General features: G+C 46.9%; 1 protein-coding gene across 2 annotated transcripts in view; it reads right to left on the reverse strand.

The window, feature by feature from the left end:
- LOC119373487 (venom protein 164-like) overlaps positions 1-17,902 on the reverse strand; it is a 37,101-nt gene extending 19,199 nt beyond the window's left edge. The window contains exon 1 of one of the 2 annotated variants that reach the window (XR_005179875.2): positions 17,267-17,368. Coding sequence is in view for 1 of the 2 variants with exons in the window: in XM_049420449.1 (XP_049276406.1) it covers positions 17,791-17,868 (78 nt within the window). In the remaining variant the exon portion in view is untranslated. Of the gene's footprint in view, positions 1-17,266; positions 17,369-17,790 lie in introns of those variants that run through there. The other variant, XM_049420449.1, reaches the window with a different exon arrangement.
- Positions 17,903-23,604: the final 5,702 nt, after the last annotated feature.

Below are 23,604 nucleotides of genomic sequence, written 5' to 3' on the forward strand. Positions count from 1 at the left end.
GGCCGACCTATCCCAACATCCGCCGTTCACCTGGTAGTTCCCGCCAGCCTGCGCCCCTTGAAGACGACGCCGCTACACCCTCATCGCCCGCAAGACCACACCGCTCCCCTTCGCCGTCCAGTCGCCTGTCCCGCTCTCCTCTGCGTCGTCGCTCACCTTCCCCCTTCTACTCCCGCCGCTCCTCGGAAAACTAACGGGCGCAGCTCCTGGAGGTGAGCCTGCCTTGACGACCCGAACCGAAATTCCTCTGCTTACATTACCTGGACACAACAACCTGCTCAAAGTAGATGTCGACGGCGCACCTGTTATAGCACTCATCGACACTGGCGCTCACGTATCGATTATGAACTCGAACCTCCGTGCTCGCCTAAAGAAGGTGCTCACTCCTGCTCCGATCGCTGTGGTCCGTGTAGCCGATGGTGCAACTCCAGTTGTCACTGGGATGTGTACTGCTCGCGTCACTGTTGCTGGGCGCCATACTTCTGTTTTGTTCTACGTATTGGAGCAATGCCCGCATGAACTCATCTTAGGACTTGATTTTCTGTCGTCCCATTCAGCTCTTATTGACTGTGCCACGGGTGTCGTCCAACTCGCCTTACCTTATGCCGTTGAGCCTTCTGATCCTGCGCCTAGCAAGCTGTGCTGTGCCGATTTCGTTCGCGTCCCCTCTCTGGCCGTTACGTACATTGACGTCTCTCCCGATCCACCCGTGGCCGACGGAGATTACGTCGTTTCACCCAACGCTACCCTCCTCTGCTCGCAAAATGTCACGTTCCCGCACACCGTCATCCGTATTCACGCCAATGCCGCATGTCTCCCTATCGTCAGTTTTGGACTATGCCCTCAGGTGCTGCCCCAGGGTATCTCCCTCGCAACCCTTGCCCCGGCCTGCGACTACCACATTTCCGCCTTAACAGGGGATACATAATTGCCGAACAGTCCTGATTTGGATCCAACTTCATCAGAAAGCATGACGAAAATGATCGCCTCTGTCCTCCCGGCCGAACATGCGAACGCCCTTCGTGCCCTTCTCGCGTCGTACCAGGACATCTTTGACCTCAATGACCGGCCACTGGGCCAGACAACCGTTGTGAAGCATCGAATCAACACCGGCGATGCTAACCCGATCCACCGACGACCCTATCGTGTTTCCCATACTGAGCGCCAAGTTATACAGAAAGAAGTCGACAAGATGCTTGCCCGGGACATCATTGAACCTTCTTCAAGCCCCTGGTCTTCCCCTGTCGTGCTTGTCAGGAAGAAGGACAACAGCTGGCGCTTCTGTGTCGATTACCGAAATCTCAACAAGGTAACAAAAAAGACATGTACCCCTTACCGCGGATAGATGACGCCCTTGACTGTCTCAGTGGTGCGAAGTATTTCTCTTCAATTGACCTTCGTTCCGGGTACTGGCAGATTGCAGTTGACGACATGGACCGTGAAAAGACCGCATTTGTTACGCCTGATGGCCTTTATCACTTTAAAGTGATGCCGTTCGGGTTATGCAATGCCCCAGCTACCTTCGAACGAATGATGGACGCTCTCCTTCACGGTTTTAAGTGGTCAATCTGCTTATGTTACCTCGATGACGTCATTTTCTTTTCGCCGACTTTTCAGACACACCTCGAGCGTCTCTCGACAATTCTTTCTGTGTTCCGCAAGGCCGGACTTCAGCTCAACTCGTCGAAATGCCACTTCGGCCGCCGGCAACTTACTGTCCTCGGTCACCTTGTCGATTCTTCTGGTGTTCGTCCCGATCCAGAAAAAAATCCGCGCAGTCAAGGATTTCCCTGTGCCGACCTGTGCGAACGACGTTCGCAGCTTTGTAGGCCTGTGTTCCTACTTTCGAAGATTTGTGCGCAATTTCGCTGACATTGCGCGCCCTCTCACGGATCTACTCAAGAAGGATGTGACTTTTGCCTGGGGTCCTGAACAAGCCAGTGCCTTCACAGAACTGACCATGCGCCTCACGTCGCCACCGATTCTCGGCCACTTTGATATGTCCGCTCCAACAGAAGTGCGTACCGACGCCAGCGGCCATGGCATTGGTGCTGTTCTGGCTCAACAACAGCATGGTAGCGACCGTGTCATTGCATACGCTAGCCGTCTTTTGTCACCCGCGGAGCGCAATTATTCGATCACGGAACGCGAATGCCTCGCGCTTGTCTGGGCGGTGGGCAAATTTCGCCCATATTTGTATGGACGGCCGTTCACCGTTGTCACCGACCACCATGCCTTATGCTGGCTCTCATCGTTAAAGGATCCTACTGGACGGCTGGGTCGGTGGGCCTTACGGCTGCAAGAATATTCATTCACCGTTGTCTATAAGACGGGTCGCCAACATGAGGACGCAGATTGCTTGTCGCGTCATCCAGTAGACCCACCAGATCCTCCTGAGAGCGGCGAGTCTACATTCGTGTTGGCACTTTTAGCGTTCGCCAACATCGGAGACGAGCAACGACGTGATCCTCACTTGAGAGACATCATTAACCGGCTGAGTGGCCCCACAACTCCTCCGTCTCTCCGTCTGTTTGTGCTCCAAGATGGCATCTTATATCGTCACAACATGTATCCTGACGGCCCTGACCTGCTGCTGGTTACACCCAGCACCTCCACCAAAATGTTACGGGGAGAAAAGGCGTTGAAGGTTATATTTACAAGGTATATACAGAGGACAAAGCCAGGCATACAAGATGGAGCCAAGTCCGCGCGGAATCAGGGAACGTCGTCCTCTTTCATCACGTCTCCCTCTTCATCTTCGGTAGCGCTTCGTAGCAATATTTTTACGAATACAAACTAATGCCAGTTGAGTTCATTTGCTCATTTTGTCTGGCTTGCATGTACAGAACTGCCCTGCGAAAGGGAAATGTTAGTTATGTGAATTTGTTTAATCTGCATCGTCGTGAAATTATATATTGCACAAGACATGCTGATCTGTGTTTGGCACGTTTTTGTCGTACTAACTATGGGTAGCAATTCGTATCGTATCGTATTGCTCAACCTTTGAGCACCTTAACTACGCATGGATTAGACCCGGATAACATGTCTCCTCGCTCCTTTTTCACTCATTTCATTTCGTTGAATCCCACTGTGAAATTCCAGCAGAGCATGAGTACGTGTGTATATATAAATATAAATAAGCGTTTTATTACCTGTTTACATAGACTTTGAGTTTGATGTGGTCATGGCGCTTCTTTCTCTTATTTGGTTACGATTGTTCATTGCCACATAATATTTCAAAATTAATTTTTTGTATATCTTTCTGGCGCCGTGGCGTTGCGTTGTGTTACATTTATGAAAAAAAAGGGACCAACTTACTACATGTACGTTATTGTATTACTCTTTCCTTTATTTCCATATTTATGCAAAGTGCCATGATTTGTGTTTGCGTGTCATCTATCTATAGTCAGTGCTACACACTGTCGAGCTGTAACATAGGGGGCTGGGCTTAGTCAAGCTGCAGTAATGCAGCTCTTTCCCGCAACCCCCTTTCTTCTTGCTGAGATAAAATAAAGTTTTGATTTGATTTGATTTGATTTGATGTAATGTCTGTAGTTGCTGCGAGCGTAGGCGTCACTAGTGAACATAAGCCAAGCACTAGGGAACCTCTGAAGCGGCCATGGACTACTTTTCCAACTAATCATCCAATGAATTCAGTGTCGGAATGCCTCATGAATTCATCGCCGCAAAAAATTTCCGAATTCGTTGAGAATGAGCCGAGGTCAAGGGGTTAGTCGCGCGCTTTAAGTGCTTTCTCTCTTCTGTAGTCTCGACGAGCTGGCTGGAAGGGATAACTCGGTAGAAAGAAGTTAAGTCAGAGTGCGTCACCAACTTGAGCACACGTGAAACGCGATCGCTCTCCCCCGTTTTGATGCCTGTGTGCGAGTCTGGCACACTCTGTAATGTTAGTCGACTATAGAGCCCAGTGCCGGCACATGGCGGCACCTGTGGCAAGAGGCGCATCTGTTCCAAACGCCGCTCATGATTAATGTCGGCCATTGGCCAACGACATGCTGCTTGCTGTTCGACGTTAAATAGCACGCGCCGGTAGCTCGAAAGAGAGCGAGCACAGTCCTCCATATGAAAAGAGGGTGGCGGCTCAGAGAATGGCAATTTCCCGCTCCGCTTGTAAAATCTCCTTGCTGCGCACGACTGCAAGACTTGGATGAGATGTTCATAGCACTGTCTGCTATCCGCAGCATGCGTTTTTAACGCGATAGCTTTGGAGCTCGTTTCGCAGAAATTCCGTGCTGGTGTCAGCGTCTTTGCTTGTGACCAAAAGCTCAGCGTTGTATGTGAGCGAACATTCTAGATAGATGCAAATAAAAAAACGGCCGCGTATCTGCGTGCTACGCTGCAAACCCCGCCGAAAGACGATAGACAAGCGCTGCGTGAGATATCAGCGCCATCTGGCATACGTCAGGAAACATGAGCTTGTGCAGAGGGTTTCCTTCTTCCGTGGCAGAGGGCGTTCGTCGCCGTCATAGCGTTGCATTTTCAACGCAACCGCATTTTCAGTGCAGCTTAATTAAGAAACTACGGTCTTTAGATTTGCGTATCTATGTATTTTCTCGTAAAGGAACACACCACCTAATACTTACGTAGTGATGTTGCGCCTCAGACATGCGTAATGTTTGCTTTTTGATCGACAATGTACACAAGTATGAACCTACACACCAGTTCAAGATGGCTGTCCCTTGGGCAAGTGGTTCATCTTTGGACAGGTGGCTGAATCGGGTGACAGACAGGCAAACAGAAAGACAGACAAACCAAAATTTCCTGCGTTAAAGTTGCCCAAGAAAGACTATCGTCTTTAAAAATAATAAAATATTTTCTGCCCGAGTGAAAATTGAACAGCGGCCTCGTGCGTGGGAAGCAGGTGCTCTACCACGCAGCCACGCCAGTGCTTGAAACTGCTTCACAAAAAAAGCTATAGGACTGTCATGTTGGGGGTGGAGTCTCCTTAACGGATGTAATACTGCGTGGCAGAAACGCCGAATCGCACTAGCCGTCAAAACAAGTGAATTTCGTGACGAGTGAGTGGTTTAAAAGGCCCCTAAACCATGCAGAGGTCAAAATTTAGTTGTGGCGTTGCAGTTGTGCAAGAGTCTACAGCGAACGCTGACGGTCGATTCCACGAAAGATCGAAAAAGGGTGTATATTTGATGTTTCCGATTTTCCTGATAATTTTGTATGTTGTGCATATATGATTGCACAGCACGAAATGGCAGTTCGTTTTCAAATAAAAAGTTTTTTCAACACAGCGAAATTCGACAAGTGTCGCCGGTTGACGACGACCATTTTACGAAGAATGCGTTTTCGTAACTTCGGAACCATGCTGGCAGCTACTCAAGCTATATATTACAAATACCGTTCTTTTTGGCGGAAGTAGAAGTAAAGAGGAAATAGCTCTTATCATTTCATGGAATTCTGAGTAAATTATGTATTTTTAAAAATTCACGAAAAACGCTGCGTTTTTGAAAATCAGTCAAATTTGGGACGCTATGGCTGCTTCTGTGAACATCTTAGCTTGTTCATATTTGCAGCATGAATAGGCCTCTATGTGAATAATGAACATCTGCATTTGTATTTCTCTAATAATTTTCAAAGTAGTAAATTTCATGCTCGAAACACCAAAAAGAGAAAAGTGCTCCTCGATTGAAAAATCTATAATAAAAAAAACCCAATCTCAATTTTGTTCAAAGTCCCCCAAAATGTTCTCAAAGGACTGCAGAATGATATTATGAAAAAACATGTTGCATCATTTTTATTAGAACAAAAGCAGAAAATGTCAAACATTGTGTTTCCAGAGCATGGTGGCCACTGCGTAAAGGACATCTCTAGTAACAAGAAAATATAGTAACACGTCTTTTTTCTTCTCTGAGCTTCGCTAAACAGCAGTAATGATCTATTGTTGGAAAGTGGGAACTGTTTTGTAAAGAAAAAAAAGATCGTTCCAATTAAATGCATTTGCGACACCACTTACATTCCTCGTCGACGGGCAGCACGGACATTTTCATTCCTCTGGATAATTTTTTTTAGTAAATGCGCTTATATAAAAGTAACGAAGCTAAACGCGAAATATGTGTAGCTGAGTCGATCATGCATTGTAAGAATGTGAGAAATCGCAAATGGCGGCAGTGGTGAGCGGCGAGTACCGCAGTGCAACCTAAGCACAGCAGCCCCACATTGTTTGCCAGGCTTTGTCGCTATGCACGAGAAAAAGCTGGGGTGTCGATTGCGTTGGTTACACGACACATTTTTCACCGCTCGTCGCTCTCCTGCCCGGTCTCTGGATCCGCACCGTGCGGATCGTGTGGCCCGCGCTACAAGCACTCGTGTAAACGGAGTAGCATGCGTTAGGCGGACAGGTGCAAAGGGCGGCGCGATGGACGCCCGCCTGAGCAGACGACAGCAACGAGTACGGCTGTGACAGTCAGCCAAACACCACCTGAGATATAAGTTAAGCATCCAAATTGTGCTTCACTTTGATGCGATCACTATCCTACGCTCTGAAGGTGGCTATGGGTAGGCGTTATAGCCATGGCCGAGATTTTGTACGGACTGCCTCATGGTGCACAAAAAGAAAATTCCGCTGCAGCAGAATTTTCGTTACGTAGAAGATATCGGATCGAGACTCTTTTGCGGAGGGTCATGAAGCAGGATGCGCGCTCAATTCAAGAGGGAGACCAGATCTGCCAGCACTGCTTCAAGAGATACAAGGAGATGCAAAACAAAGCAGATGCAATGCAAACAAAACGTGTTTTGTCCGTGGCCAGAACTGCTGCCACCAATCTTCACGTAATCGATTCTTTTTAAACTCTGCATTGATCACATAAGGTTTGACAACGTACACATTTGGACCAACAAAAACCACACCTCTTGGCGACCGCTCTCCAGAAATTCATTTCCATTCATGAAGAGACCTTGGCTTTTATACCAATCTCTCAATTCTGGCACAACACTTCATCATAAGAGACGCATCGAGGGAATGCGTTCTTTAGCACTCAATATATGAATTATACTCAACTGAAATAGATGGAAGAAAAGGAGGCTACAACTGAAAGTGCATACTGTGGACTGAGGGATGTCTAACACTGGCGTGAAGTCGCAAACCACGCGAATGCATTTAATTGGAACGGTCTTTTTCTTTGCAAAACAGTTCCCAATTTCCGACCATAGATCATTACTGTTGTTTAGCGAAGCTCAGAAAAGAAAAAAAGACGTGTTACTGTATTTTCTTGTTACTAGAGATGTCCTTTGCGCAGTAGCCACCACGCTCTGGAAACACAATGTTTGACATTTTCTGCTTTTGTTGTAATAAAAATGATGCATCATGTTTTTTCATAATATCATTCTGCAGTCCTTTGAGAACATTTTGGGGGACTTTGAACAAAATTGAGATTGGGTTCTTTTTATTATAGATTTTTGAATGGAGGAGCACTTTTTTCTTTTTGGTGTTTCGAGCATGAAAATTTACTACTTTGAAAATTATTAGAGAAATACAAATGCAGAGGTTCATTATTCACATAAAGGCCTATTCATACTGCAAATATGAACAAGCTAAGATGTTCACAGAAGTAGCCATAGCGTCCCAAATTTGACTGATTTTCAAAAACGCAGCGTTTTTCGTGAATTTTTAAAAATACATAATTTACTCAGAATTCCATCAAATGATAAGGGCTATTTCCTCTTTACTTCTACTTCCGCCAAAAAGAAAGATATTTGTAATATATAGCTTCAGTGGCTGCCAGCATGATTGCGAATTTACGAAAACGCACTCTTCGTAAAATGGTCGTCGTCAACCGGCGACACTTGTCGAATTTTCCTGTGTTGAAAAGAAAATTTTATTTGAAAACGAACTGCGATTTCGTGCTGTGCAGTCATATGTGCACAACATACAAAATTATCAGGAAAATCGGAAACATCAAATATACACCCTTTTTCGATCTTTCGTGGAATCGACCTGACGGAATCGCACGCGCTTTCTCCTTTCGCTCTTTCCTTCTCTAGGCTGCGTTCGTCGGCTCCTCTATCCATCTCTCCGAGTGCCGTTACCAGCGTCTGAGGTGAAAACGCAAGAATCGCGCGCATCTGCTAGCAGAAAACAGGCACTTGTTCGCCCACTGACAACGTCTCTTGCTCGCGACGTCACCTAATCATACAGGTGACGTCACGGCGGCTGTTGTGACAGATGAAAGGCACGTAGAGGAGCAGGCGAGCGTCTGCTGGTGGTTTAGGGGCCCTAAATTAGGGGCCCTAGTACGCGGTTGCGGAGGTGCGCGTGGCACCATAGGGAGAGTAGAAGGTACTCCGCCAATTTGCAAATGGAAGAAATATGGCGTAGTGGGCACTTAGCAACTGTACATACTAGCAGACATTGCAGGACAGTTTGAAACGGCAAATGTTACCCACAGAAACGTTGCTTTCCTTGCGGCATTGTTGAAGGACATGTGCACAGGGCCCGATTACACTATCGTGTTCAACTACTGAAGGCGAAGCTCAAGCGACGTCCAAGTTCTTTCACTAAACTTGGGGGGTTGTTCATGACCTCCCCCCCCCCCTTTTTTTTTTGAGAACCCATCATAAAAAAAATTTGGAAGATCCCACGTACCGCGGGAGTCGATGTTACGCGAAGCATGCGGCGGGAACGTGACTGTGGCGTAATTTTTTTATTGAGCGAAACGTTACAAAATGGCGCTGACGATCTGCACAAATTTTATACGCGTACATATATGTTGAAGAGCCGCATATGTGTTATATAACCAGTTCTTTACAGTTGGGTTACGCTGCCAACGGCAGCATGGGTGACACCAGAAGCGGTAAGCTGATATGTAGTGCTTATACTTGTCCCTTATGATAGAGAACGCACGCACGTTTCACGAACGCGTGTGCATGTGTAGAAGTTCTTGAATAAGGCCATCATCACCGTGATCAGTGAGCACCAGCAGCTGGTCATGACTTGTTATCGGATCAGGTCGTGATCGCGGGGACGAGGGGTCCATGTGTAGTGAAGTATGAGGTATAGTACACCTGTTGGAAATCATGGATGCCTCGGCCATTTCGTCGACAAAGTGTCTGTCGATAGAGCCGGGCACATGTCGGGGTTGTGAAGTCACCCGTCGCGTTGGTTAGGTATTGGCCGTCGAGGCTGGTTGGCCTGGATAGTGCTACGTAGACCAACATCAGTGGATGGCGCTTGTCGTATTCGTAGACTACCTGGGCGTATGTGGCCTACGTAGCCTAGTCTGCAAAGCGGCTGTCAATCAATCTGGCATCACCCTCGGTCAGCATGAGGTCATTGCCCAGCTTCGTAAGAAATGAAGAGGACACACGTCGTTCTGGCGGACTAAGTGCATTTTACGGTGCGATGATGTGAATATCATGCGTAACTTTCGTTAATGTATTCCTCCAGGGGAATACAAATACAATATTTATTAGACTGCTATAAAAGCGGAGCTACCACTGGAAACACAGACGTTAATCAGATATCACGCCTGTATCGTAGGAGTACATATGAAGTGTACTTTGCTTTCTTGTAAAATTATATAGCAAGCACCACAACCACAATCGACGTCGCACTGACATTACCCCTGCATAAGCTGTTTCCAAGCCAGTTTATAGACCTGGCGTGGTTTCGTGGTAGAATACCTGATTGCCACGCAGAATGCTCGGGTTCGATTCCTGCTGGGATCATAATTTTCATTCATTCCATTCGTCAGGTCAACGCTGCGGATGTCGGTTTTTCTTAACGCTCTTGCATTTAATGTCTGTTCTCGCCATTCCTGGGTAGATATAAACTGTCAGTCACCTGTGGCGCATACCCGTGCACCACGGCCCGTGGTAAACGGGTATGTGCCGCATGTGTCTGGAGAAAAGTGTTTGACGACGTACGCGACATGATTTTCACGTTATTCATGTCATCATCCGACAGTTATATTCGCCAAATCCTCTTACCCTCCGATGCCAATTTTCGTCTGCACCAAGTTAAGGAGGCAATCATGAGTGCCCCCAGACGTAGGCAGCTAGATAGATAGATAGATAGATAGATAGATAGATAGATAGAAACACTCAAAGTGCCAAAGGTTTGCTAAGAAATGCTTCGCATTTAAAATTAATAAAAATTACGACGGTAGGTCAACGAAGGTATTTATGCGAGTTAATATGGTGATATTATGGCATTCATTTGATCTGATTTAAATTGTTCTATGTACTGAGACATACCAGCTTAGTGAATGAATTCAATGACGCCCACTCATTTGTGCTGATAACGTCAAGGCATAAATGACACTCCAGTCATGGTAAAAATACTATGCGCTAGTGTATCTTTGTGATAGATATATGCATATGATCGAATATCTACCGCACACTAGCTGACAGTCACGTGGTGAGTGTTCGTTCTTTATGTATGAATACGAAATACGCTATATGTGTGCCATGAAATTTGTCTCGTGTCATGCATATTCACATACTCCAGCTAAATAAAGGCTGCAATGTCACCTTTTTAATATTTTTCCAAGATGAGATGTCACGCTATTCAATATTTATTGCCGTATTATTGCGACAGCAATTGTATGGACAGTCTCGACGGGTTTTTGCCGTCGCCGCCATGTCCCTCCCATATGAAGTCCAGATAGATAAGATCCTCCGCGCATCGTATGCTCTACCGTGGGTAAAAGCGCGCGAGCGGGGGCGACGAACGCGGCCGAAGCAGAGATCAAACGAGCCGGCCCATTTCCGTCGCTCGGAGGGTGCAAGCGATAACATGACCCGCTCGGGAGGCCAGCTGTCGAAGCAGACGGGAAACGCTACGCCCTTCTTTGACGAGCATGAAAAGACGCATGCACTCTCCGTCGCTCGGAGGGTGCATTCGCTCGGAGGGGGGTGTCGCGCGAGCAGCGCAACTTTGAACTTTGAATCTAAGGGCGCGGCTGGGATCGCCAGCGCGCGCGCTATCGCGACAGCCATCACAGCGGGCGGCTCGTATACCCTTCTACGTGCTGCGCTCTCAACGTGAAGTGACTATGTGGAGAGCATCTCTCCCTGGAGCAGCCATATTCTCTTACACCAGCGTTTTGTAGTTACTTGAGAACGGATAAAAAACTGTTAGCTGCCAGGCTCACTTCGTATAATACTACAATTTATTGCTATCGCATTCATTGCACCCCTTCCAGTGAAACTCTGACTTTTAGATGCGAAGCAGCTTTTGCCCGGGCCTGTGTCCGGCGGTGGCGTCCGCGCCCTTCTGCGCATGCCCCTGCTCTCTCTTCCACTCTCCTCCTTTACGCAGGTGTTCGGTCGCCTTCTCTCCTCTCCTCCCCCGCGCTGTAGCCCCGGCGCAGTCTCTACTCCCAAGGGATGCAGCTGCGCTGGAGCCTGTAACGCACACTATCCTCTGCAACTCCCATTTCATGTGTATATAAGCGCGTGCGCTCGGTCGGCTTCCGTCATTCTCGCTTCGCTCCCGTTGAGATGAGTTGTAACGTCAACGTCGGCGCTAACGAAATGCAACGCACAACCACAACGTAATGGTAACACAAACACTAAATACAAACCTCACATAATGCTTAAACTTTCATGCCTGAACTTAGACCCCTCCGTGCTCAACTGGATTCGCGAATTCCTAACCCATCGCAGGCAGTTTGTTGTTGCTAACTCCTGCAAATCTCCCCTCTCTCGTGTTCACTCTGGCGTTCTACAAAATACGGTACTAGGTCCCCTCCTCTTTTCAATTTACATTAACGACTTGCCATGTAACATCAACTCTAACATTAGATTATTCGCTGACGATTGCGTACTGTATCACCATGTAACTAATATCTTACATTCTTCCGTTTTACAGACTGATCTTAACACTATACAGGAACGGTGTAAAGACTGGTTAATGTGCCTCAATATTAACAAAACTTTTGTAATGACTTTTCATCGACACAAAAACTACATGGCTGACACTTACACTCTACACAGTTACCCCGTAGCCGCTGCTATCACTGCCAAATACTTAGGTGTTCATATCTCATCTGATTTAACAGGGTCACAACACATCATTGGCATTACTAACTCTGCTAATCGAGTTCTCGGACACCTTCGTCGCAACCTTGCCTCGGCAACTTCTTCTACTAAACTAATAGCTTCTAAAACACTCGTAAGGCCTAAACTTGAGTATGCTAATGCCATTTTTGATCCTCATCAAGCTAACCTTTCTACTATGCTCGAATCTATCCAGAACCGTGCTTCCAGATTCATTATCGCGAATTACTCGACTAACATAAGCGTGTCAGCAGTCAAATCTCAACTTCACCTTCCTCATCTTGCCACTCTCCGTAAAGCTTCACGTTTGTGCCTGTATCATAAGTTATTCAATTCCTTGCCACCAGGCAATGCATTCATCAGACCTGCACATCGGACATCGCGCCATTCTCACCCCAACGCCGTCTATCCCGTACGTTCCAAAACAAAGACCTTCCAGAAGTCATTTTTCCTGCAGACTGCGCAAGACTGGAACGACCTTCCCACCCACATCACCATGTCATCTCAGTTTTCCCAATTTAAAACTGCAGTAAAAAGCCATATTTTATCCTTCTAAGTGTGATCTCCTCCTGTTTTTCTATTTTTTTTGTTGTTATTGTTGGTGCTGTTTTTACTTTTTGCTTTCTTTTTATCTATCATGTTTTGTTGCCCACCCCTCATGTAATGTCCCTCAGGACCCTTGAGGTACTAATAAACGAATAAACGAATGCTAACGTAACGGCGAGTGAACGTAAGGGAAACTTGGTGTGCGCCCCCAATGGTGCATCGCATCCCGTCATGGTTCCCTTAAGTGGTAGACGGTGTAATTTTTTACAGCGAAAGCTGTTGTGAGATCATTTCAACGGCCGTTTTTTGGCGCCGTAGTTCTCCGCCGCCGCCGGTCTGCGTAATCACTATCGCCGAAATAAGAAAAAAAAGGAAATAAGAAAAAATTTCTGGGTGGCGAGATTTGAACCTGGGCCCTCAGCGCGGGAGCCCAGCGTTCTACCTCAGGGCCATGCCGGTGCTTGAAACTGCGTTGCAAAAAGATCCTATACTGGCTTCATGTCGGGAAGGAACCACATTAAATATGTAATGTCGTGTGGTAGAAGAGTAAAAAATAACCAGGCGTCACATAAACGCGAATTCTGTAACCGGGCGTAACACAATGCAAATTGCGCAACGAGTAGGTTGTTGAGTGCTTCCAACCCATTACAAAGGCATCTACGATAATTCTTCATCGTCATCAGCCACAGCATCAATAAAGTGCACATAACGCCTTACAGGTGTTTAGCGAGTACCATCGTTCTCCGCAGAATGACGAAAAATTGCATAGTGGCTGCTTCCCAACTTCCCAAAAATTATGATTTGTGGCGTAGTGGTACGTTGTTAATGTACGTGTATTAGTAGCCACAAAAGAGTTTATAAGGGGCTCTAGAAATGCTGCTCTTCCAGCTTTCGCTGTGGCTGTGCTGCGCTTTCCGCGCAGGCCTGGCGTTTTTTTTAGATGCGAAGCAGCTTTTCCTGGGGGTGTGTCCGTCCTTTGATTGGCGACCGTCAGCTCCGGTGCCATATGTGCTGCCACGCGCTAGCGCGTTCGGTCCTGTGTAAGGGGTTGGGTAAGACGCTGTGGCCTCTCCCCCTTACACTCTCTCAGCAATCATGCGATGGCGCCGGGGAACGAGGTTCTGCAGACGCGCGATGAACCAACGCGGTTGATTTTTTAATAATATTAATACTGTATTAACATTTGCCACAGTAACAATGTAATACAAAATTGGCCTGACAAAGCCCCATTGGGCTTGAAGGGCAGAGCCGACAGACAGCAGACAAGAATTCATTTATCTAGGGCCATTCAAATGCAGACACCTTTTTTAATCCATTCGCGCATATCTGCAAACAATAGACACGCGTGAGTTGACCATTCGTACATGCAACGACAAACATACAATAAAAGAACGCCATCGGATTTTCGGTGAGGTAAAATAAAACAAAAAAGATCGTTGATCCCTCTGTCATAGGAATCGGTATAACACGAAAGTTAAACGTGTCGTCACAGAAATAGTTGATTGGTTTACTGCATTGGTATATCAGAGCTTGCCTATTGTTGCTTGGTAAATGTAGCACCGCATGATGTGGACGCACTCACGTTGAAGTCTAGAGGCACATCGTACCGACGACTAACGCCCATGATCATGATTTAACCGTTGCGACAGATGAACTTCTTAACATATACGTGGTTACCGCATATGGTGAATGCCGCGCAAATCAACAAGCACATAACAGCACATCAACAAGGACATCAACAAGCACATAATAAACATTGATACTCGATATGCACTCCTCCAAAGCATCGTGAAACGCGAAGAGAAACGCTACGTGCGTTTTGTCTTCCCTCTAGCCTGGCAGTTAACTCTCACAGGACGAGCGGGGAACCATCCATGCGGGGAACGCGGCGCGACAGCCAGGCGAGCGTCGGCGAGCTATTTTTCGATATGGATGGATGCTATGAGCGAGGCGTGGGCAAAAGCCGCCAACTAGCGGTGTGTTAAAAAAAATTACGTTTCTATTGGAAGCGCGCCGAATTCGACGGTCGCAGCAACGGCGCGTTTTTTTGTTTTGTTTTTCGAGCCTGGTGGCACGCATCTCACCACCCCGTTATAGAGAGGATGCTCATAGCATCCATCCATCCATTCATGCACAAGCACTGTGAGGTAAAGTGCGAAAAATAAAAGGCGCGTTCACGTAGCCTCCATTATGTGTTTGGCGGTAGCTCAGTGGGATAAACGCCCGCCAGCTGTCGTCGTGCACTGAGAGGTCATGGGGTCGACTCCCGTCAACGGAACTTTTTCTTATAGTTTTTTTTTTCTTTGCCCTCTGAAGGCGTTCATTTTGCTGACGTACTTTCGTGACGGAAATACGTCATGAAAGTCTTGGTAGACCCCGGCATGAAACACTTTCGTGCTAAAAAACGGGAAAACCATGCAAAAACCAAGAACATGCTATCCTAGCCAGAACGCACTGGCACGCGCTAGTGCGTTCGGGCCTGTGTAAGGGGCTGGGCATGACGCTGTGGCCTCTCCCCCTTACACTCTCTCAGCAATCACGTGATGGCGTCGGGGAAAGATATTCTGCATACGCGCGATGAACCCACGGGCTCGTGCTCCCACAATGGGGACGAGCAACAGCAACTACTGTGGTGTGCTCCGCTTGGAAGGACTCGTTAACATCGGGCAAGGTGCCTGTGATGAACGGAACTTTAAGTCGACCCATGCGCTAATTCGCATCCCCACATGGTTCCCGTTAGGGGGAGATGGTGTAATTTTTTTTTACTTGTCGCCGCTTTTTTGCATTGTAAGCATGTTATTTCTTGTATATACAATGCTGATGTTCGCGCAACCGCCATTACCTGTACACCCGATCATTCCGTCACTCAGATCATTTGACATGCATGTAATGTGACATGCATGTGATGCCAAGCAGGCGATGATCTGTCAACAATGTGTCTCCTTCACGCACGAAATGTCATGCACATTTATGCATATGGCAAAATAATCAAGCTCCCATGACTTTACAGTGACATCTCGATAATTTACAGCGTAAGCTCTTGTTAGCTAACGAGACCCAATTTCAACGGCGATCGTGTCTGCCTCCGACGTCGCCGCCGCCTGCGTCTGTCGCGGATGTCGCACACAGTAAGAAAAAAAATATGGTATAGGCTATGAATTGTGGAAATCAATTTCATGGTAGCACTCAGGCAATGGCAGCATATGCCGGATTTTTCACTTTGCCGTTGGTTCACTAAGACACGCTTCGCGTTAAAAAATCTTTCTTCCAGCCTCAACTGAATTCAAGTATTCTCCGTAATTATTCTCCGAACGTATTCTCCATAACTCAGGAACCGCGCAGGACGAGGTTATCACGGCGCTCCCTGATATTAAAAGCAGAGCTGTATACATCTATCGCCCAATGGTTTCATCTCCGCGGGCAAGAAAATAGAAGAAAAAAAAAACTCCTCGCCAATAAACGAGTGAAAAGCAAAACAGCGTCGTAGTCGGACGCTCCGTTTCAAGGGTGCACATTCTAAAATTAATAGACGTTCTCGATGCCATTCCTAGTATGCGCTCAACGTAAGTGACCCAGGTACATTGCTCTCACTGTTTCAAGGGTGCAGATTCCAAATTTCATAGACGTTCTTGTCCAGAGTCCGCTCAAAACGTTCAACATTCGCTTCAACCCACAGACATTCGAACGTCTCCCGAACAAAGGGAAGATGGACGAAGGCGAGGTCGAGAGGCTCATGGACATCGATGGCTTGGATGGCCCAAAGCAATGCGTCATGACTAAGAACAGTCGAGTCAGATGGTTGAGTTCGAGAAACATGCATGATCGGTCTCCAAAATCACGCGCACTTCTTCGCCATCACTCCCTGTGAAGGTCAGACGCCAATCTCGCGTTTGTACGATTTAATGCGGAAGACCATTGAAGTGACGTCGCAATGGGTAATCGTTTGGGTGTCGTTTACAGCTTCGCTGTAGTAAGAGCCGAAAGTCGAGCTAGTTGGTACATATTCATCTTGAGAAGCTTTTTAGCGCAAAAAAAGACAGGGACACAGAGGGAGGGAACAACACCAGCGCTATCAACTGAAGGCTTTATTAGGCCAGAAGAAAAAAAAACATATATACTCGGACTACGTCACCCGCGGCACATGCGCACGGTCAACGGTGCAAACCAAGGCACTACCTACGTTAACCCCTTTCCTTAGGAGCGAAACTTCTTTGTTAGAAATTGTCGGTCAGATGGCTGAGTTCGAGATGTCCAACCACCTTTAACAGAGTGAATTTATTTTGTTTGCGTCAGCACACCTCCAATCATGGCGTCCATACTGATCTATCTGAAACGCCATAACATGACACGCAGCGAATGTCATTTTCTAGTCAGCACAAAAACCCTTTTTACGTATTTTGAATAAGCAAGAAACAGTCATTTTTGCGCACATAAATTAAGCTTTAGCCTTTGTAATTTGAATGGGTGACAAAGGGCGGGCAAGGAATTACACTAGATCGCCTTTGCTTACACCACGATAAGCATATCACGCACAGATGCAGCATTAGCATGCTTCCAGTTTTCGTCAGTTGTGAATGTTACGGCCACAGCTTTTTTCCTGGCAAAATATTACGTCTGGAGAGTGACATATTCAAAATTTTCCTTCTGGCCGACCTAGATGGCACAGTGGTTGAGGTGCTCTGCTACTGACCCGTAAGTCATGGCTTCGATCCCGGTGGCAGCGGTCCCATTTCAATGGAGCCGAAATTCTAGAGGCCCGTGTGCCTAAATACAGAAACACTTATAAATCCCCAGCTGCTCGTAATTTCCGGAGCCTTTTCCTACGCTGAGCTGCAAAATGATATTGTGGTTTTGGTACGTAAAACCCCAGAAATTCTCATTCTTCAAATTCTCCTTCTATACTTTATAATTGCGTTACACGTTTCATAATTCATGGTTTGGGCTACACATATCCGCTCATGTTGTACATTGCTACGTGGGAGAAGCTTATTTGCGACAAAAATATCGTGAGAAATGTCTGAAATGAATATTACTGCTAAACAAAATATAAAATTAATTATGAGCAAACTGTGTAAAACCAGAGAAGGCGTGGCTGTAAAGGAAAGTGAAATAGCAGTTTCCAGCACTGCGTAATATACCTTACACCTCGAGCCCCACTAAAGGTATATGTTTATTAACCAATTCGTCATAAAAATTGCAATAGCGTTTACTTACACCTGCAGGTAATGCTAATGTCAGATGAACCAAGAGCAGCCCAATACAGAGATGCCACGCATGACTCAGCAGCGCCATTGCTTATTGATGATTCCTTTTAAAACGCAGCGCACAGCAGTTAGCTTTTTAGCTTTTATGATGGCTGGCGTCTAAGCGTCCTCCAGGCCGCAAATGAAATGATGTGAATCTATAAATGCAATCGTCTGGTAAGACATGACAGGGAATTGGCGCTTTCGCTGCGAATATTTATTGTTGGCTGCCACACTTCGGTAACATTAGCATTAAAGGCTATTATTGACTGTTGTCGCTTCGCACTTCTGACGCAAACGATCTGTTATAATGGACCCCGGTCGGGATGGCGATTGATCATAGACCGTGCAAGTGAAGCAGCGTATAGAGAAGCGCCATCAAAGACACGCAAGCGCTGCAAATGTCTTGGTATTTTGTGTCTTTCTTAGTCGTTATCTGGTGCGCTGCTTGCACGGAATGAGGATCTGGCATAATAGGAGGTAGCTTCTAACTCCATGTGTACCTTATCAGAAGCACGTTGCAATTAGTAGCGTGTTTTCTGCAAAGTTCATATCTGCACTTTTGTGAAAGACTAGTCAATAAAAGAATATTGGAATTAGGATGAGTGATATCTCTCGTAGGGTGGACGCCTTAGTTCAGGGCACCATTGGTTGGCCGAAGAGCACGTGCCCGCTAGATCAGCCGACGCTGCTCCGGCGGCGCAGAGCTGGTCAGCACAGTCCTACCAGGTGGAATGCGACGATGAAAAAATAGGAGCGTGTGTGTGTGTGGACATTCCCAGGTGCAGTGGCAGTTGCCTGAGCCGCGTTTTTCGCCCTTTAAAAAAGCCTGATGACGCGGATCGACATCCCCGTGCAAGTTAACTGTTTGGGCACTTGACACAGTATTACCAGACATGGAGACTACAATGTGGCGCCTAATGTTGCTGTAATCCTGGTGACTAGCCGGCCATTTTTTGGGGGGGGAGGGAGGTTCAACCATAATATATTCATGCTTGTGCGTGCGTTTGTATGTGTGCACAAGTGTACCTATATTATTTACGCTTGTGCACACATGGCATGCAAAATCAGACAATTCTGTGGGGTTGAGGGAGGGGCGAAGGTTTCAAAGCCCCCGACCCCTTCCTCGGCTACGCAAGAGTTGAAGCCTGCTGTAACGTCCGCACTCACCTTCCAGCCCAGATGTCCGTCTCATCGAAAACAGATGCGGTCTTCGACGCGCTGACGTGGACATCTTGGGCAGCGTTCATTTGCGCATTATTCGTTAACATAGCAACTCTATTATGCAGGTGGGAAAGTATTGGTAGCCCCGCAACAAATAAGTTATCTTACGAAAGCCGAGCGAACACTACGTAAATGTTGCCAATATTAGGCAGCAAAAGCTAACCTTTTAACAGTAGCTCTTCCTAGAGAAAATTATCCATGACTAGCTAAGATTACAACGCGCTAGCAAACATTAGCTGACAAGTAGCCAATTCCACATAATAACGAATAATCACTGTCCAACAGTAAGCATTAACCAAGATGAGGCCACACATCATCATCAGCCTGTCTACGCCCACTGCAGGGCAAAGGCCTCTCCCATGTTCCGCCAATCAACCCGGTCCTGTGCTTTCTGCTGTCATGTTATACCTACAAACTTCGTAATCTCATCTACCCACCTAATTTTCTGTCTCCCCATCACGCGTTTGCCATCTCTTGGAATCCAGTCAGTTACCCTTAATGACCACCGATTATCCTGCCGACGTGATAGTGCCCGGCAAATATCTTCTTCTTCTTCTTGATTTCAACTATGATATCCTAACCCCCGTTCGTTCCCTGATCCACTCTGCTCTCTTCTGTCTCTTAAGGTTACACCTATCATTTTCCTTTCTATCGCTCGCTGCGTCGTCCTCAATTTCAGTTGAACCCTCTTTGTAAGTCTCCAGGTCTCTGTTCCGTAGGTAAGTACAGGTACGATGCAGCTGTTATATACCTTCCTCTTGAGAGATAGTGATAGACTACCATTCATGATTTGATAATGCTTGACGAATGAGCCCCATCCCATCCTTATTCTTCTAGTTATTTCACTCTCATGGTTCGGCTCCGCGGTTACTACCTGTCCTAAGAAGACGCGTACTCCTTTACAACTTCCAGTGTCTCGCCACCTATCCCAAAGCGCTGTTCGCTGCCAAGATTGTTCCACATTACTTTAGTTTTATGCATATTAATTTTCAGACCTACTCTTCTACATTTCGTATCCTGTTCAGTAATCATGAAATATAATTCGTCTCCCGCGTTACTCACCAATGCAATGTCATCAGCGAATCGCAGGTTACTGAGATACTCTCCATTAACTCTTATCCCTAATTCTTCCCAATCTAGGGCCCTGAAAACCTCCTGGAAACATGCGGTGTATAGCATTGGAGAGATCGTGTCACCCTGCCGTGCGCCCTTCTTTATTGGAATTCTGTCGCTTTCTTTATGGAGGACTATAGTGGCTGTGGATCCGCTGTAGATTTCTTCCATTATGTTTATATAGGCCTCGTCGATGCCCTGATTCCGCAGTGCCTTCATGACTGCTGATGTCTCCACCGAATCAAATGCCTTCTGGTAATCTATGAAGGCTATGTATAGGGGTAGGTTGTATTCCGCGCATTTCTCTATAACCTCATTGATAGTATGAATATGGTCTATTGTTCGGAAGCTGTTCAATTGAAGTCGTGAGCCAATTTTCAATACTGGTCAACAACGTGCTCAACGGTTTTTCTATTGACCCACAACGTATTTTCAATTGACGTTCCTTTTACAGCGCAAGCTGTTATGAGATCATTTTCACCGGCCGTTTTGGCGCCGTAGTTGTCCGCCGCCGCTGCCGCCGCCGCCGCCGCCGCCGGTGTCCAGTAACTAGTATCGCTCGAAATAAGAACAAAACGAAATAAGAAAAAATTCCAGGATGGAACGAGGTTCGAACCTGGGCCTCTGCGTGGGAGCCCAATAACAACCTCTGATCCATGCCGGTGCTTGAAACTGCTTTGCAAAAAAGGTCATATACAGGCTTCATGTCGGGAAGGAACCACATTAGCATATGCAATATAGCGTGTAGAAGAGTAAATAAGCACCAAGCGTCGCACAACGCGAATTCAGTAACCAGGCGTCACACAATGCCAATTGCGCAAGGAGTAGGTTGTTGAATGCTTCCAATCCATTACAAAGGCATCTACCATAGTTCTTCATCGTCATCAGCCACAACATCAACAAAGTGCGCATAATGCCTTACACGCGTTTAGCAGGCACCACGGCTCTCCATAGAATGACGAAAAATGGCACAGTGCCTGCTTTCCTACTTCTCAAAAATTACAGTGATTTATAGCATAGTGGGTTCCTCGCAAGTGCACTTGTATTGGTTGCCAAGGAATCCCATAAGCGCATGATCCATTTCCTCGGGGTCTCAGCAAAATTACAATGATTTATAGCGTAGTGGGTTCCTCGCAAGTGCAGTGGTATTGGTTGCCAAGGAAGCCCACAAGCACATGATCCATTTCCTCGGGATCTCAGTAAAGATCTTCGCCCCCCCCACGTTTCTCTCCCACGTCAACGTATGTTATACAGCATGACGGGAGAGGGAAATGGCGAGTGGGCGTCACCCAATGCAAATTGCATAACTGGTGGGCCGTTTAAAGCTTCCAACCCATTACAAAGGGCTGAGCCATAATTCTTCATCGTCATTAGTCGTCGCGTGAACAAAGATCACATAATGCCTTACAGACGTGTAGCTGGTACCTCGCTTCTCCGCAGAATGAAGAATAATGGCTTAGAAGGTGCTTCCCAACTTCACAGAAATTGTGATTTATGGCGCAGTGGGTACCTTTCTAGTGTACTTGAATTATAGCCCCCAGGAGAGCTTACAACGGGCTCTAGAAACGCCGCTCTTCCAGCTTTCGCTGTGACTGTGCTGCAGTTTCAGCGCAGGCCTGGCGTTTTTTTTTTCTCTCAACGATATATCAATGTTGATTTGCATAATGGTCGTTCAATTGAAAGTCGTGGGCCAATTTGAAATATTGGTCAACAACTTGCTCAACGGTTTTTCTATTGATCCACAATGTATCTTCAATTAAGGGTTCTTTTTCTCTCAACGATAAATCAGTGTTGATTTGCATAACGGTCATTCAATTGAAAGCCGTGGGCCAATTTTCAATACTGGCCAACAACTTGCTCAACGGTTTTTCTATTGATCCACAACGTATTTTCAATTAACGTTTCTTTTTCTCTCAACGATATATCAATGTTGATTTCCATAATGGTCGTTTTTGCATCACAGTGCTTTTGGCGCGGATGCCAATAGTCAATTAGCGCGTTCGCAGAGGCATCTAAGGCTTCCGCCTCAGTAAACGTAAGCCATGGCCTCAGCCAATGCTGTTCTACGCAGAAAGAATTTGCATTCAATCACACTTGTTTCATCTATCTGAGAGCGAGTAGCTGTCCCAGAGTCTCATAGGTGGCATTCCATTCACACATGTTTTCGTGTCGCTGCTTGTTAGTCTAAAGGGTCAACTTCAGGGAAATGTTCAACGAAATAGAGTATATCACTGCTCAGACGACCGTATCATTTGAAGTAGAGGTGAAGAACTTTTTCTAATATACCTAGCATTTTTATGGCAGATAACAGTTCTTACGGTTAAAAAGGGAAACCATCTCTAGGGCTGCCTGGGACAGATGAGTGGGAGGCGCACCGCAGCTCTAGTGCTATCCGACTATAGTGCTATCCAACGGTTCGGCAACACAACCACGCAGTGACCAATACTTACGCGAAAGTTACACCTTACCGAAAGTACACGGCGTAGTAATTTAATGGCGTAAAGCTGGACAAGTCGACGCGCTCAAGTGTCTCCCTTTTGGGCGCCTCTTTCAACGAACGCTTCCTACGTGCGTTCGTAATCACCTCAGGGATGTTGCCACCGCCTTCAATGCAGCACAAACGCGTTTAGAACGCGTTGTTTTCAGGCTGTGCCAAAGCAGCTCAAACGCCTTTCAAACGCACTGCATTGAGGCGGTGGTGCAGGGAGGAGAGAGAGGAAACGGCGAGAGAAGGAGCGGCGAAGCACTGCACCTGCCCTCTCCTACACACTCTCACAGACGCGGGAGCTCGGATGTGAGCGCCTTCACACGCCAGAGCACGCTCCTCCTCTCCACTCAGTCTCCGCTACTCTCGCCCGCCACCATCTGCTCCGGTTGCTAGGGGCGAGGATAAGCGCGCACGCCCGCAGCTGTTGCTATGGAGAGGGAGTCAGAGCGGAGAGGCCACGCGGACAACGCCGGATGCCTCACATAGCCCGACTAAGAAATGCATTCGGATTTAAAACCAGACAGCCATCAGATTTGTGAGCGCGAGAAGCGATAACCACCCGATAAACGAAACCGAAACCAGCCGCACCCTTTGCGTGCGTTCTGATGCGCAAGGTAAAGCCACCACGCCGCTTCGGAAACCAAAAAAGAACAAAGGGACACCGGCGCATGAAAAAAAATTCACGTATTCCGAAGCGTGGCAACAGATTCCGAGCAAGAGAAATGGTCGAAAAAGGCGTGCGTTTAAAACCAGCCGTACTGCTGGCACGCCGCTTTGAAATCACACCAAGAATGCAAGACATCGGCGCATGAAAAAAATTCTACGTATGCCTGAAGTGTGGCAGCGCATGCCAAGCAAGAAAATGAACGATAAGGCGTGCGTTTTAACATACAGGCCATGCCGTACGTACGACGAAAACCCTTAGTGCCTGTGAAGTGACACCGTACACGTACAGTGAAA

Source organism: Rhipicephalus sanguineus, chromosome 11 (genome assembly GCF_013339695.2).
Source record: "Rhipicephalus sanguineus isolate Rsan-2018 chromosome 11, BIME_Rsan_1.4, whole genome shotgun sequence".
Classification (NCBI taxonomy): Eukaryota; Metazoa; Arthropoda; class Arachnida; order Ixodida; family Ixodidae; genus Rhipicephalus; species Rhipicephalus sanguineus.